This window comes from Pocillopora verrucosa, chromosome 11 (assembly GCF_036669915.1).
Source record: "Pocillopora verrucosa isolate sample1 chromosome 11, ASM3666991v2, whole genome shotgun sequence".
Lineage (NCBI taxonomy): Eukaryota > Metazoa > Cnidaria > Anthozoa > Scleractinia > Pocilloporidae > Pocillopora > Pocillopora verrucosa.
Window position 1 is genome coordinate 1746735 of NC_089322.1, and position 14604 is coordinate 1761338.

Here is a 14604-nt window from a genome sequence, read left to right on the forward strand (position 1 = left end):
CATTGTCTATCGAGTGAATGGAAAACGAAAATGGGTTGATTGATATGCTTGAAAACTAAACAAACAGCGAAGAGTATTTCGATTGCCTTTGGTTACACTTTTGTGGTAAAAATTTATTCAAAACAGAGTGCTGCATGCGAAAACGAAAGTTATTGATTAGTCTGCATATGTTTCAATGAGATTTTACATGACACTAGCTCACCGGGAATTTTATGAATTTAAAATTAAGTATGTTTTTCTTTGTAATCTCCTTTCGCTTAGACGCAATAGCAGATAGGTTTTTGAATTAATTTAACAATTCTTTCTAATTTCTAGACAAGTTCATGGGTCAGTTATGTAAAATATAGTCAAAAAGTTATTCTCGTTATAAAAGTTTGTTTTATTTGACAGATAATCGACGGCTTAAATTTCAGGATTATCCATTACGATTACGTGATGATTTAAAGATGTCTTTCAAAATCTGGGAGATTATTTGTAACAGCGTCGATTTTTCCTGGCTCCAAGGAAAGATGGAAGGGGTTTCAGTTGTCGCTAACAGAGTATTAAGAGGAGACTGACTGACCTATTAACTGTCAGCTAGGAGGGAGGGGTGATTGGAATCTCATAGAATCTTATGGGGGGCTGTGTAAAGATTGTTGTGACTCGACCAAGATCCTCTAACACCCCCCTCTCCCCACAGGTGACAAATAATGACCAGTCTCTTAGGAGGTAAATGACAGATGAATTATCTTTAATGGCTTTCTGCTGTGAACTCAGATTATACGCATTTACGAGGGTTTTCGAAATATTCTCCGAGATTTTGAAAGGCATTTTCAAATTGCCACATAATCATCATAGATGTGCCCAAAATTTAAGCCGTCGATTACCTGTATAAACCAACTTTTGAACACTTTTATTTCGAAACTAATTTTTTCAAAACATTTCATTTTATTGACCCATCAACTTGTCTAGAAATTGCAAAGAATTGTCATAATGATTTCAAAATCTATCTGTTATTTGCATATAAACAAAAGAAATAACAAACTTAATTTTAAGTTCTCAAAACTCCCGTTATTATCAAGAACCACCTGCAAACATCTCCTGGATAATCAATAACTCTAAAGCCACCTCTGTTCCCCTTTTCATATGCAGCATTCTACTTCGACTACGTTTTTACCTCAAAAGTGTTACGACAAACTCGATGCTCTTTTTTGTTTGTTAATTTTCAAGGATATTGATCATACATTTTCGTTTTGAATCCACTCACTAGCGAATGATTAACATGGATTCTTCTTCCCTCGTAAATACTAGCTCCTGTTTGTTTTTCTTCCTGAGGGCATCACGAGACGCTCTCAATGTGACGCTATATCTTTTTATCATAGGATCAATTAAAGTTTTTAACTTCTAATGAAAGAACTGGAAGTTTATTCCCTTCGCTCATGATCAAACCTTATTTTTATTTGTTGTTTAGTCCTGACATTCTTACTATCCATACTATGTCCCCAAATTGATCATCTCTCTCATTCTTATTACCTGTTTGCTTGAGAAGTTCTTCAAATTACACATTAAGGGTAGTCAAGGGGTTGTCTGTCTATTAACTAAAGAGTAATTTGGGAATTCTGCTTTTGAGGCAGAAGGATGGATGGCAAAACATTTCCTTCTGTTTTATTTGAAGCTGGCATGTCACTTAGTTGCCAGTACTAGTTTTAAGAGATTCAGCGAAATAGTTAGCAGTTATGGGCAAAATTTACAAGGGAAAAATGAAACCTTTTCCGAAGCTTAAGTCCGCAACCACCGTTATTGGTTTTAAATTCTGATTTGAAATTAAGAGCAACAGAAGCCTTGATGTGAATAAAATCTTGAGTCGTATCCTACTTTTATTTACATCCATGATTACAATTTCACTATCCATCGATGACAAAACCAGCTTTCTTGCTCAAATTAGCCTTTCCCTATCACACTACAGATTATTCGATTTATTGAGTAATTAAAATTAGAACTAAGCGATCGTTTGACTGCTGGATCATATCACAAAGTTTATGCGGTACAATCTTGTTTGTCACTATTTCACTTTGTAGTAAACAACTACTGTATGTAGTGTTTGTAAGCCACACAGAAGGCATCAGTTATCAATATGCACGACACTCGATGACCGATTGTAGTTGATCCGAAATGGCCGATTGCTGATCCAAGACATCTTTCGCAGTATGTCTATGATAGCGTGTCGAACGTGTCTCATCTTCCAGCAGTAAATGACAGGGTTCAAAGATGAATTCAGGTACGCGAGAGTCAGCGAGTAAAGGAAAAGTTTCTTTAAGGAGATACTCGAGCTATAGATTTGAATAACAGCTATGCAAATGAAATAGGGCAAATAACACATTAAAAATACGAGATATACGTAGAATATGCCAACTGTGGATTTAATGAGGACACTGAAGTTGATCTCTTCAGAACGAGCTTCGTTTCGTATTTGCATGGATCGAATCTGATTCTTGTGCCGTCGTACAGTTAGATATATCCTGATGTACGCCACGAGTGTGATAATAAAACTGAAAGCTATATTAATTGTACTTATAAGATCCCGAGTACCAAGAAGCCCCCAAAATATCATCAAAGAGGAAAATGCACTGTACACCCATATGCCAATCACAACAATAACAACACGCCTGTGAGTCACAAGCTCTTGGTATCTGAGATGAAGATGAACAGCTAAGAACCTGTCTACACTTACAGCCACAACACCATGGAACGAAGCGGTTGAGAACAAATAACCTAAAATCGTCCGCACCTGTTGAGTGTTACAGCCAGGATTGTCTAATCGAAGCCAGTTGATCAAAAAGAAAGTGTATAACGGTTGAATAAACAAACCAACAGCAACATCCGAGCAGGCAAGACTTAGCAGCAGAGTTTTCAGAGTTTTTGGCATTGTTGCAGTTTTGTGTATGGCATAGATTGTCACAATATTCAACATGAAGGCGGTGTAAGTAAGAAAAATGTTAAAGACGCAGTTGGTGATACAAGTCGAACGAAGATCTTCAAGTTCGGTGAATATGGGAAAAAACTGCGAAGACTGGTTACAAAACAATTTGCTCATGATTTCCGCTAGGAGCCACTATTTCAGACAAATACTGAATGGTTTGCGATATTTTAGCGGGCAAACTTCTCACAAGCCTTATTGAGGATAACAACGATAGTACCCTCCGTCATTCAACGTTGAAGTAAACAGTCTTTGGATCTCAGCAGATGGTTGCGGCCGGTGATGAGATAGGAAGCTACAAGAAAATGATTATAAGTCTTCCTTGATTACATCCATTCGCTTGACAAGTATAACTGCACGTTTGTAGAGCTCATTCAATTTCTCGTTCATGTTCTTAAGATTAAGCTCATTTTAATTGCCTTCGTTTATTTCAGTGTGACAGCTATGTTAACTAGGATATTAATAAAACATAAGAAAGCGCATTTCAGGTCTCATTTGGGAAGAAACTCATGGAGCTCTTAAAGTTTTCCTCGAAAACGTAATACGCGACGCGGTGACATACACTGAGCACGGTAAGCGCAAGACTGTGACCGCCATGGACGTTGTATACCCGCTGAAACGACAAAGACGCACGCTCTACGGTTTTGGAGGCTGAAGAATGAAGAACTTAGCAGAAGAATGAAGAGTTAGCAAGGGTGTAAAGGAAATACTGAAATTTTTTTTGATAGCCTCAAGGAGGCATACATACAACCACGAGTTTCTTCGCAAATGAGACTTGAAATGCGCTTTTTTAATTAATTAATTTCGCGGGACTTTAATTTCTCGATTTGGCCAAAACAAGAGATCATAAACTATTTACAATCTCTTGGCCAAAATTATATATTAGAAGGAACTAAGTTATGCGAAATTTGTCAAAATATTGATCAGCAGGAACAAAAAATTAATTGACAAGTATAAATAACTTGTCATGACGTTTTACAAAGAGTCAGATAGGAATACAATGGCACCTGTACGAAGCGGCACCACATTAGCGGTCACCCTGTTTTGGGCGGTCGTTTGTTAAAGTGTTGAAAATGGTAACCCTTAGTTAGTGTAATTTTCACCTCCATCAAGCGGTCACCTTTATTAATCCTTTGACCCCTAAGGGTGACTAGCTTCTAATTTCTCTTTACAGCATCAACCCTGCGTCACACATTGAGGTTATGAGAAAATTGGAAATGATCACCAAATAAAAGCAGTTCTTTCTTGTTAAGCAAATTCTCCTTGTCAGTGTCATTGGAAATGTATAGAGAACAGTATGGAGAATATGCATACTGATGTTAGGGTGTAAAGGAATAAGCAGTGGTGGTCACCCTTTTCCGAGTCCCAACGGCTTGTTGTTATCTTTACATGTCTATTTTGAGATCCATGTTGATGCTGTTCTTTCAATGTTGGCTACTTCCCTCCTCTTCAAGTACCTTCATGATAACAACATCTCACTAAAGAAAAAAACTGACTCTCGTGTACCTGCTATTTCCTTCCTCTTCAAGTACCTTCATAATAACAACATCTCACTAAAGTGAAACCAGCTTTACTATTCAATTTAATCTCTTCGTCTTTGCTACTGCAATTCCTAAATACATTACGTCATTAAAAAATTGAACTGCACAATAATTTTGGCCATTGGGACATGTTATTGAATCCCTGTTTACTCTTTCGACAGCAAACCGCACAAAGTGCTTGTTAGCCGCACAGAAGATTTTAGTTATTGATGCAAAAGACACCTGAGGACCGATTTTAAATTACGCTGGCCGATTTCATCTCCGAGACATGTTCCGCAGTATGTCTACGATGACGTGTCCAATGTGTCTCATATTCCAGCAGTTAATTACAGGGTTCAGAGATGAATTAAGAAATATGCGATTCAAAGAGTAAAGAAAAAATATTGTGCTCATTTTAAATTTTATCCCAGAGTGACAGCTAGCTATGTTAGCTATGTGCTAAAATATTAATAAAACATACGTAATGGAACTTTTGGTCTCGTAACATTTGGTCTGTTTTTGTTTTCATACGCAGCATTTTGCTTTCAAAGTGTTGAGGTAAACTCGATGCTTTTCTTTGTTTGTTTAATTTTCAAGTATGTTGTTTAATACATTTTTGTATTGAATCCACTCATTAGCTAATTATAAACATCGATTCTTCTTCCCTCGTTAATGCTAATCCCTTTTTGTTTTTTTTTTCTGAAGGTATTATGAGACGCTCTCAATGTGACGCTATACTGTTTTATAGCAGGATCAATTAAAGTTTTAACTTCTGACAGACGTGCAAGTTTATTCCCTTCACTCACGATCATACCTTATATTTATTTGTTTTTTAGTCCTGAGAATCTTACTTTCAATACCATATCCCTAAATTGATCATCTCTGTCATTCTCATTACCTGTTTGCTGGAGAATTTCTTCAAATTACACATCAAGAGTAGTCAAAGCGTTGACTCTTTATTAAAAAGGAAAAAGTTCGTTTCCCACTATTACAGAGTAATTTGGGAATTCTGCTTTTGAGGCAGAAGGATGGCACAGGTTTCCTTCTGTTTTATTTGAAGCTGGCATGTCATTTAGTTGTCAGAGCTGGTTTCAGAGATTGGGCAAAACAGTTGGCAATTATTTGGTAAAATTTACAAGGAAAAGAAGAAAACTTTTCCGAAGCTTAAGTCCGCAACTACCGTTATTGGTTTTTAATTCTGATTTTAAATTAAGAGCGACGGAAACTTTGATATGAATAAATCATGGAATCCCCTACGGAATCCCCTGCCCCCCTCCCCCCAAAAAATAAATATCGACCGTTCGTTTTGTAGGATACATGACAGATGAATTGTTTTTAATGGCTTTCTCCTATAGAAACCCAAATTGTACGCATTTACTTCTAACAGGAACGATTATTGAGAAAAACTAATTCGCAAATAGCGAGAATTGAGGTATTAGAAAGAGGTCCATAGCACATTGTCATTTACTCCTAAAGGTGAGACACATTCAACGCGCTCGCATAGAAATACCGAAGAACATATCTTGGAGAACAAATCAGCCATCTGGCGTAATTTTACAATCGGCGTTCGAGTATCGTTTATGGTGATACATGAATACCTCAGGGACAGCGGAGCTAGGGGCTGGGGCAAGGGAGGCTTTTAAGGACACTTTTATTTTGTTTTAGTATGAGTATTAACATCTCTAAGGTATATGATTAAAAAAACAAGCCTCGAGAGAAAAAAATGTCGATTTCAAAATACAATTGAACATCTTGACTGCCTCCATATGTGAATTAATTTGTCTGACGTAAGTTCTTTCTTTGTCATTGGCTGACATCCCAAAATCCCTCTGCGAGAATTAAGAGGATTCCTTTTGTTGAAGTTAATCACTTTTGGGAGGAAAGGTAACATTTTGAGAGAATCACTGCCCGAAATAAGGAGAAACTGTCTTCCCAAAGAGTAACATCGCAACACATTGTGTTCGTCTGGAATAGAGGGTCCTATCTTTTATGAGTGAGTTGATATCATGGAGATATCGATATCAGTAGCTTGTGACCAATTAAAGTGTTTATTATTTACTTCTTCCGATGATATGGTATACAACCTTTATTTTTAATTACTGAATTTTACTGTGACGGCACACTTCTCGCGTGACCATGCTGATCGAAATGGTTCTTTCTTGGTTTGCGATAATTTGGAAGAAGATTTAAGTGTACATAATTTGTATTGGTAATCACATGATTTCGAGTGCAATTTGGAATAAATAAGTACGAGTAAATTTTTTTAAAGACTAACAACATTTTACGAGCCAGTAGGGTGAGTGCAATTTGTGGTCTTTGAAAAAATATTTATTCCAAATTGCAAGAGAAAAATCATATGATTACGTGTTCATAATAAACATGAAAAAATACGAGATAGCTTATCATAATTAGGCATAAGCAAAGCGCGCGCATCAAGTGCAAAAATAATTTATTCAAACTGTGCGTTTGGTCAAATCAACCGCGTACGATCAAAACAGTAATATGTATTATAAAATAATTCAAATAGTACGCGCGCTCTGATTGGCCATAAAACCATTTTACATGAGCGTATGTAAACACGGTTTTCGTTCCTCTTTCATCAGTTATTTACACTCGATAAGCTGGAAACCACTCCGCTTCGTGTCGTGGTTTCCTACGCTTATCTCGTGTTCTCCCAACCTCCCGCGTGTTTACATCAGGCTATGTAAACACGGAAGCATTTTACATTTCTTCAATGATATGTTCACACCTTTTAGGCGCAAAAAAGGTCAAAGTCCGGCTAAACAGTTCAAGAAAGGAATTGTTCAGTCTGTGTCCGGATCACTTTCGATTAAATGGAATCGTCGTTTCTGAGGATTAACCATGTTTGTTTTTAATTTCGGCGTTGCATCGCTCGAGCAAAGTGTCAAGCTGGGTTGGTTCGTAATTTTCGATTTCCTTGGCAATTAACTTCTCTAAACAGCCCTTTTTCCAAACCGACAACCAAAAAGCAGTGCTTTTTACAGGGTTTTCGTTGTTTGAGCTGTTTTTCAGCCGCGGTGGCGAAAGAAAATCCTACCTAAAACGCCGACCAATTTCTAGACAAGTTAATGTGTCAATTATGTAAAATGTAGTCAAAAAAATTAGTCTCGTAATAAAATTGCTTCAAAGCTTTTGTTGAGATAATCGACGGCTCAAATTTCGGACTTATCCATGATGATTACGTAATGATTTGAAGATGTCTTTAAAAATCTTGGAGATTATTTGTAACAACGTCGATTTCTCCTGGCTTTAACCTTTTAACTCCCAGGAATGATTTAAAACTAATTTCTCTCTAAAATATCCATACATTATCTAGCGAACAGGTAATGAGAATACTCAAACTTATCAGGTAGAAGTTGTTACCTTGACCTAACATCAAATTCTTGTAACTTATTTACAAGAAAATGTGTAGCAGGTAGAGGGGAGAATTAACATTCAGATCTTGGGAGTTAGAGGGTTAAGGAAAGCGGAAGGGGGGGGGGGGGAGGGCAGTCGTCGCCAACAGAGTATTAATAGGGGACTATAGTAAATTGACTGCCAATCAACTGTCAACAAGGGAGGGAGGGGTCGTAGGAATCTTAGAACCCTATGGGGGCTGTGTAAACATTGTTGTGACTCGACCAAGATCCTCTAACGCCTTCCCCTCCCCTCACAGGCGATAAATAATGAGCAGTCTCCCAGGAAGATATATTACACGTGAACTTTTTTTAATGGCTCTCCTCTGTAGAAACTCATATTAAAATTATTAGAAAACCGGTGATACCGAAAGTTCCATAACTGATTATCGGTTAAGATAACTAAACCAAACATTGCTTAATTGTTCAGAACGTATTGTTGTAATCTTGGAATCTTTTTTATCTTTTATTTATTTCCTAAGGAGGATTTTGGTTGTGTCAAGATAAAAACAACATTATCCCCCATAAGATTGTAATATTCTTATTACCCCCTCCCTCCTTAAAAGCGTGTTAGTTTTTAATAATCTCTCTTTATTGGCGACGACTGATCATCCCCTCCCTCCCCCCCGAAACTCCCTTGGTGAAGTTTGATCCCCGTTCTGTTGTTCGTGAAAACCAGGAAAATTGAGGCTTTTAGAAATATTCTCTGAGATTTTGAAAGACATTTTAGAATTGCCACAGAATATAATCTAACAAATTTTTAATATAATCAATTTTTTCTAAAGAAGTATTACCCTAAGGAGTGAGATAAAGTCCGCGAAGAAGATTGCACTTACCTTAATGAGAACAAGTTTTTTACGGGCATAGAGTTATAAAGCATCTGTTTGCGCAGATTTTGTTGAATGGATCAAGTTGCAGGCAGAGATCCTGGAGCATTCTTCTTTCAATTTACCGAGTTTTTGCCGAGTTGAGTGTGATCGTCTTTCAGTGCGTGAGAACTCATCAAAAAAACGATACTCGAGCCGTGGATTTGAATAACAGCCTTGCAAATGAGGTAGGGCAAAAAACAAATTCAAAACACGAGATATGCGTAGAATATGCCAACTGTGGATGTAATGAGGACAATAAAGTTTTTTATCTCCTCAGACTAAGCTTCGTTTCGTATTTGCATGGACTGAGTATGATTTTTGTGCCGTCGCACAGTTAGATATATTTTGATATACACCACGAATGTGATAATAAAACTGAAAGCAAAATTAACTGTACCTACAAGATCCCGAGTACTATATCATCAACACCACAATATCATCAAAGAAACAAATACAAATACACTATACATCCATATGCCAATCACAACAATAACAACGCGCCTGTGAGTCACAAGCCCCTGGTATCTGAGATGAAGATGAACGAAGGAAAATGTTAAAGACACAGTTAGCGACACAAGTCGAACAAAGATCTTCAAGTTCGGTGAATATGGGCAAAAATTGCGAAAACTGGTTACAGTACAATTTGTTCATGATTTCCGCTATTTCAGACAAATATTTTTGCAGGCCAACTTCTCACAAGCCTTACTGAGGATAACAACGATAGTACCCTCCTTCATTCAACGTTGAAGTAAACAGTGATTGGATCTCGGCAGACGGTTGCGGCCGGTTCTGCGATAGGAAGTTAAAAGAAAATAAGTTAATTATCAGTTTTCCTTGATTACCAACATTCGCTTAACACGTGTAACAGTGCGTTTGTACAGCTCGTTGGATTTCTTGTTCATGTTCTATAAATTTAAAACAAACACTGAACAAATGAGTGGCTTAATGACGAACTGATCATTCTTTATCGCAGGACGGGAGTTGGGGGCGGATGATTTTGGCTGTCACGATAGAATTTACCTGACTCCCCCACACGCCTCTGTAATATTCTTATAATCCTTAGCTACCTTATTGGCAGTTCAATGGCAGCCAATTCTCCATTGTCCTCTGTAGAGTAGTCAGCTAGAGGTCAGCAGGTAGTGCCGGACCCCCGGCAGACCTCTCCCCGATTCGTCTCAAGCCTTCTCACGGGCAGAGATGGTATGCTCGTAGATAGTCTCGTACCCACCCCTTTCACAGCCAAGCGGTTGGAACCTACATTTCCCTTACAGATAAACGGTAAGATCTGAGTACGAAATTATAATAGTCCACAGGCTACTGAATTTGAGCGAAACCGTTAAGTTTTTGGCAGAAATCAAAACCGTAAATGAACGAAGGGGGCGCGTTTTGGAGGAAACTGTGCTACTTCGGTGGGGGTATTACGAGACAATTTGATTTTATCTGACTTGATAATGTAAAAACAGAAGTTTCGACCGTTTGCGTTTCGTCGGAGTAAATGTCTAAAAAAGTATCACTTGGGCTATTCCGTGCTTTTGACGGTCCGCCTGCTCTTGTTTCGGATTCTCATTCGTTAATTATGGTGTTACCCACTGTTCCGATGCCCGTGTGGATAAGACTGGTTTTGTTATTTCGACACGCCTGCTTTATTCGTAATTTGCGTTTAAATATTCTGAACATGGTTCTTTGGGGTTTACATGCTACATATGCGCCATACTAAGCTCGCCTTATTCCCCCCATTGATACAGATGAGGCGCAGTAAAATGAACATGGACTACAAACAAATGTAGAAACGAAAGAAGCAATTTAATTCTCTTTGTATTCTTTGTATAACATTGAGCCTTGCTAGAGCTACAAAAAAAATAAGCAACATCAAGTACACAGATACACGAAATTAAGTAGGTATCACTTGGGGAAATAATGAAAATTAATAATGTACGCAAAAGTAAAACATAATTAAGAGCTTGCAGTCCTTCTGAAGGCTATCATTAAAATTTTAGTCTTTCCTTCACACGCTTGCTAACTCCAAAGTTTATCCGTCATGTCAGTTCTTCATTCTTCGGCCTCCAAAGCCGTACAGCGTGCGTCCTTGTCGTTTCAGCGCGTATACAATGTCCATCTGGCCTCCGTTTTGCGCTCAGCGTGTTCAGTGTATGTCACCGCGTCGCTTATCATGTTTTCGAAGAAACCTTGGAGAACTCTGCGATATTCTTCATAAATGAGACCTGAAATGCGCTTTTTTATGTTTTATTAACATCGTAATAAACATAGCTGCCACTCTGGAATAAATGAAAGCAATTAAAATGAGCTTAGTATTTTTGATTTTACTCATTGACTCTCACATTTCTTAATTCGTCTTTGAAACCTGCCATTTACTTCTGAAAGATGAGACACATTCGACACGCTATCATGGACATGCTGTGGAACATGTCTTGGGAAGAAATCAGCCATCTTGCGTAATTTGCAAACCGTCTTCACTTAGTGTCATTCTACGGGTGGACCACACTATGTGTTCATGGTTAATTAGAACAGAATATGTGAGGGTTATGAATAAGGCTCTGAAAATTGCCGGCATATCTAAGTCAAATCTCGATCTGAATATCTCAATAAAGTTCAATGAAATGTTAATCGACGCACTTGTGATATTTTTAGCCTTCATGGGCCGTTTGAGGCGTCTGCGTCCAGAAGTAATTTAGTAAAAAGACGCTTCAAACGGCCCATGAAGGCGAAAAAAAAATACTGCAAATGAGTTGATTAACATTTCATACTTCACATTTTATTTTGCATGTCACTAACAAGGACTTGTGCAATGACTGTATACTGGGATGCAATCCGAACCCAAAAAGTATTCTATTTATAACAACGACAACACCTGTGGCTTAAATTCGACGTTTTAGCAATTAGGCCAAATATTGCTGCAGATGGTTCAGATCTTTGTTAAAGGATGAGTTTTTCTTGATTAGCCATGTCGGCGTAGCTTAGACACGGGTTACTCTCGGGTTTTTGTGCTGTAAAAGTATGAAAATAGTATTAACATGTTTAACGAGTCTATTTAGAAAACAAACCTTGTTAAAAAATTGTTAAAAGTTTCTTTTGAGAGATACTTTTCGACTATAATAAATCATTCAGTACTTGTTTTAGCGGTGACTTAATTTCGCAGGACTTTAATTTCTCGATTCGGCCAAAACAAGAGGTTATAAATCGTCTACAATCTCTTTGTCAAAAGTATATATTAGAAGGAACTGAGTAAAGCGAAAATTGTCAAAATACCGATCAGCAGGAACAAAGAATTAATTAACAAGTATAAATAACTTGCCATGACGTTTTACAAGGAGTCAGATAAGAAAATAATGGCACCTCTATGAAGCAGCACCGTATTAGCGGTCACCCTGTATTAGGAGGTCAGTTGTTAAAGTGCTGAAAATGGTATCCCTTAGTTTGTGCAATTTTCACCTCTATCAAGCGGTCACCTATATCAACCCTTTGACCCCTGGGAGTTACTAGCATCTAATTTCTCTTTACAGCATCACCCCTGCATCACACATTAAGGTTATGAGAAAAATAGAAAGCAAATTCTCCTTATCAGTGTCATTGGAAATGTATAGAGACCAGTGTGGAGAATATGCATACTGATGTTAGGGGTGTCAAGGGTTAGGCAGTAGCGGTCACCCTTTCCTGAGTCACAACGGCTTGTTGTTACTTTTACATGTCTATGTTGTGATCCATGTTGATTCTGTTCTTTTATTTTGTTGTTGTTTTTTTCTCATCGAGATTCTATTTTGATTTTAAAGAGACGACGAAAACCTTGATGCACATAATATCATGTCTCCCAATTCCTTCTTCTTCGAGAACCTTCATAATAACAACATCTCACTAAAGTAAAACGGGCTTTACTATTCAATGTAATCTCTCCGTCTTACCGACTGCAATTCCTTCACAGATTATTTCATTAAAATATTGAAGTGACCAATAATTTTGGCCATTGGGACATCATTGAGTCTAAATACAATTTCTTATCTCCCATCCCTGTTTACTCTAACGACAGCAAACATCCAAACAAAGCGCTTGTTAGCCACACAGAAGATTTCAGCTATTGATGTGGAAGACACTCGATCATAGATATGCCCGAAATTTAAACCGTCAATTATCTGTAAAAATAAATTTTTCAACACTTTTATTATGAGACTAATGCTTTCACTACATTTCACTTTATTGATCCATTAACTTGTCTAGAAATTGAAAAGGATTGTCAAATTGATGTCAAAACCTATCTGTTATTTGCATCTAAGCGCAAAGAGATAACAAGGAAGAACATACTTAATTTCAAAACTCACGGTATTATCAAGAACCACCTGCAAACATGCGCGGGCTAATCAATAACTCTATAGCCACCTCTGTTATCGTTTTCATAGGCAGTTTCTGCTTCGACTAAGTTTTTACCACAAAAGTGTTGAGGCAAACTAGATGCTTTTCGTTGTTTGTGTAATTTTCAAGTATGTCGCTTAATCTATCTTCGTTATGAAGCCACTCATTAGCCAATGATTAACATCGATTTTTCTTCCCTCGTAAATATTAGCTCCTGCTTGTTTTTCTTCCTGACGGCATTACCAGACGCTCGCAATGCGACGCTATACCGTTTTATCGTAGGATCATTTGAATTTTTTTTACTTCTAATGAAAGAGCTGGAAGTTTATTCCCTTCACTTATGATTATACCTTAGATTCATTTGTTGTTTAGTTCTGAGAATCTTACTATCAATACCATGTCCCCAAATTGCTTGAGAATTTCTTTAAATAACACATTCAAAGAGTCAAGGCGTTGACTGTATATAATAGGAAGAAGTTCGTTTTCCATTACTAAGGAGTAATTTAGGAATTTTGCTTTTGAGGCAGAAGGATGGCTGGCACGGGTTTTCTTCTATTTTATTTGAAGCTGGCATCTCATTTAGTTGTCAGTGCTAGTTTTAAGGGATTCGGCGAAACAGTTGGCAGTCATGGGCAAGATTTACAAGCCAAAGAAGAAACTTTTCCGAAGCTCAAGAGCGCAACCACCGTTACTGGTCTGATCTGAAATTAAGAGCGACGGAAACCTTAATATGAATAAAAGCATGTGTCCTATTTTACTTTTATTTGCACCCATAATTACAATTTCATGATCGATCGATGACAAAGCCAGCTTTCTAGCTCAAAGTAGCCTCTGCCCTTCCAGTTGTGATTATTCGATATATTGTGTACTTAAAATTGGAACTATTAAAATTGGCTGCCGGGCCATATCACTAAGTTTATGTACAATCTTGTTTGTTCCTATTTCACTTTGTCCTAAAGAATTACTGTGTATAGTCTTTGTAAGCCACACAGAGGAGATCAGTTATCAATATGGACGACACTCGATGACCGATTGTAGTTTACCCGAAATGGCCGATTGCTGTTCCAAGACATCTTTCGAAGTATGTCCATGATAGCGTGTCGAACGTGTCTCATCTTCCAGCAGTAAATGACAGGGTTCAAAGATAAATTTAGATACATGAGGGTCAATGGAATAACAGCCATGCAAATGAGATAGGGCAAATAACAAATCAAAAACACGAGATATACGTAGAATATGCCAACTGTGGATTTAATGAGAACAGTTAAGTTTTTTATCTCCTCAGACTGAGCTTCGTCTCGTATTTGCATGGACTGAATGTGATTCTTGTGCCGTCGTACAGTTTGATATGTCCTGATGTACACCACAAATGTGATAAGAAAACTGAAAGCAGCAATGATTATTCTTATAAGTTTCCGAGTACTAAGAAGCCCCCAAAATATCATCAAAGAAATGAACATGGACTACAAACAAACGTAGAA

At 37.6% G+C, this 14604-nt stretch overlaps 1 protein-coding gene across 1 annotated transcript; it reads right to left on the reverse strand.

Moving 5' to 3' along the window:
• Positions 1–1946: 1946 nt before the first annotated feature.
• LOC136277007 (beta-4C adrenergic receptor-like) lies at positions 1947–3115 on the reverse strand. The gene has a single exon (XM_066158597.1). It carries the CDS (start codon positions 3071–3073, stop codon positions 2102–2104), a length of 972 nt encoding a protein of 323 aa, XP_066014694.1. The 5' UTR covers positions 3074–3115; the 3' UTR covers positions 1947–2101.
• Between the last annotated feature and the right edge of the window lie 11489 nt (positions 3116–14604).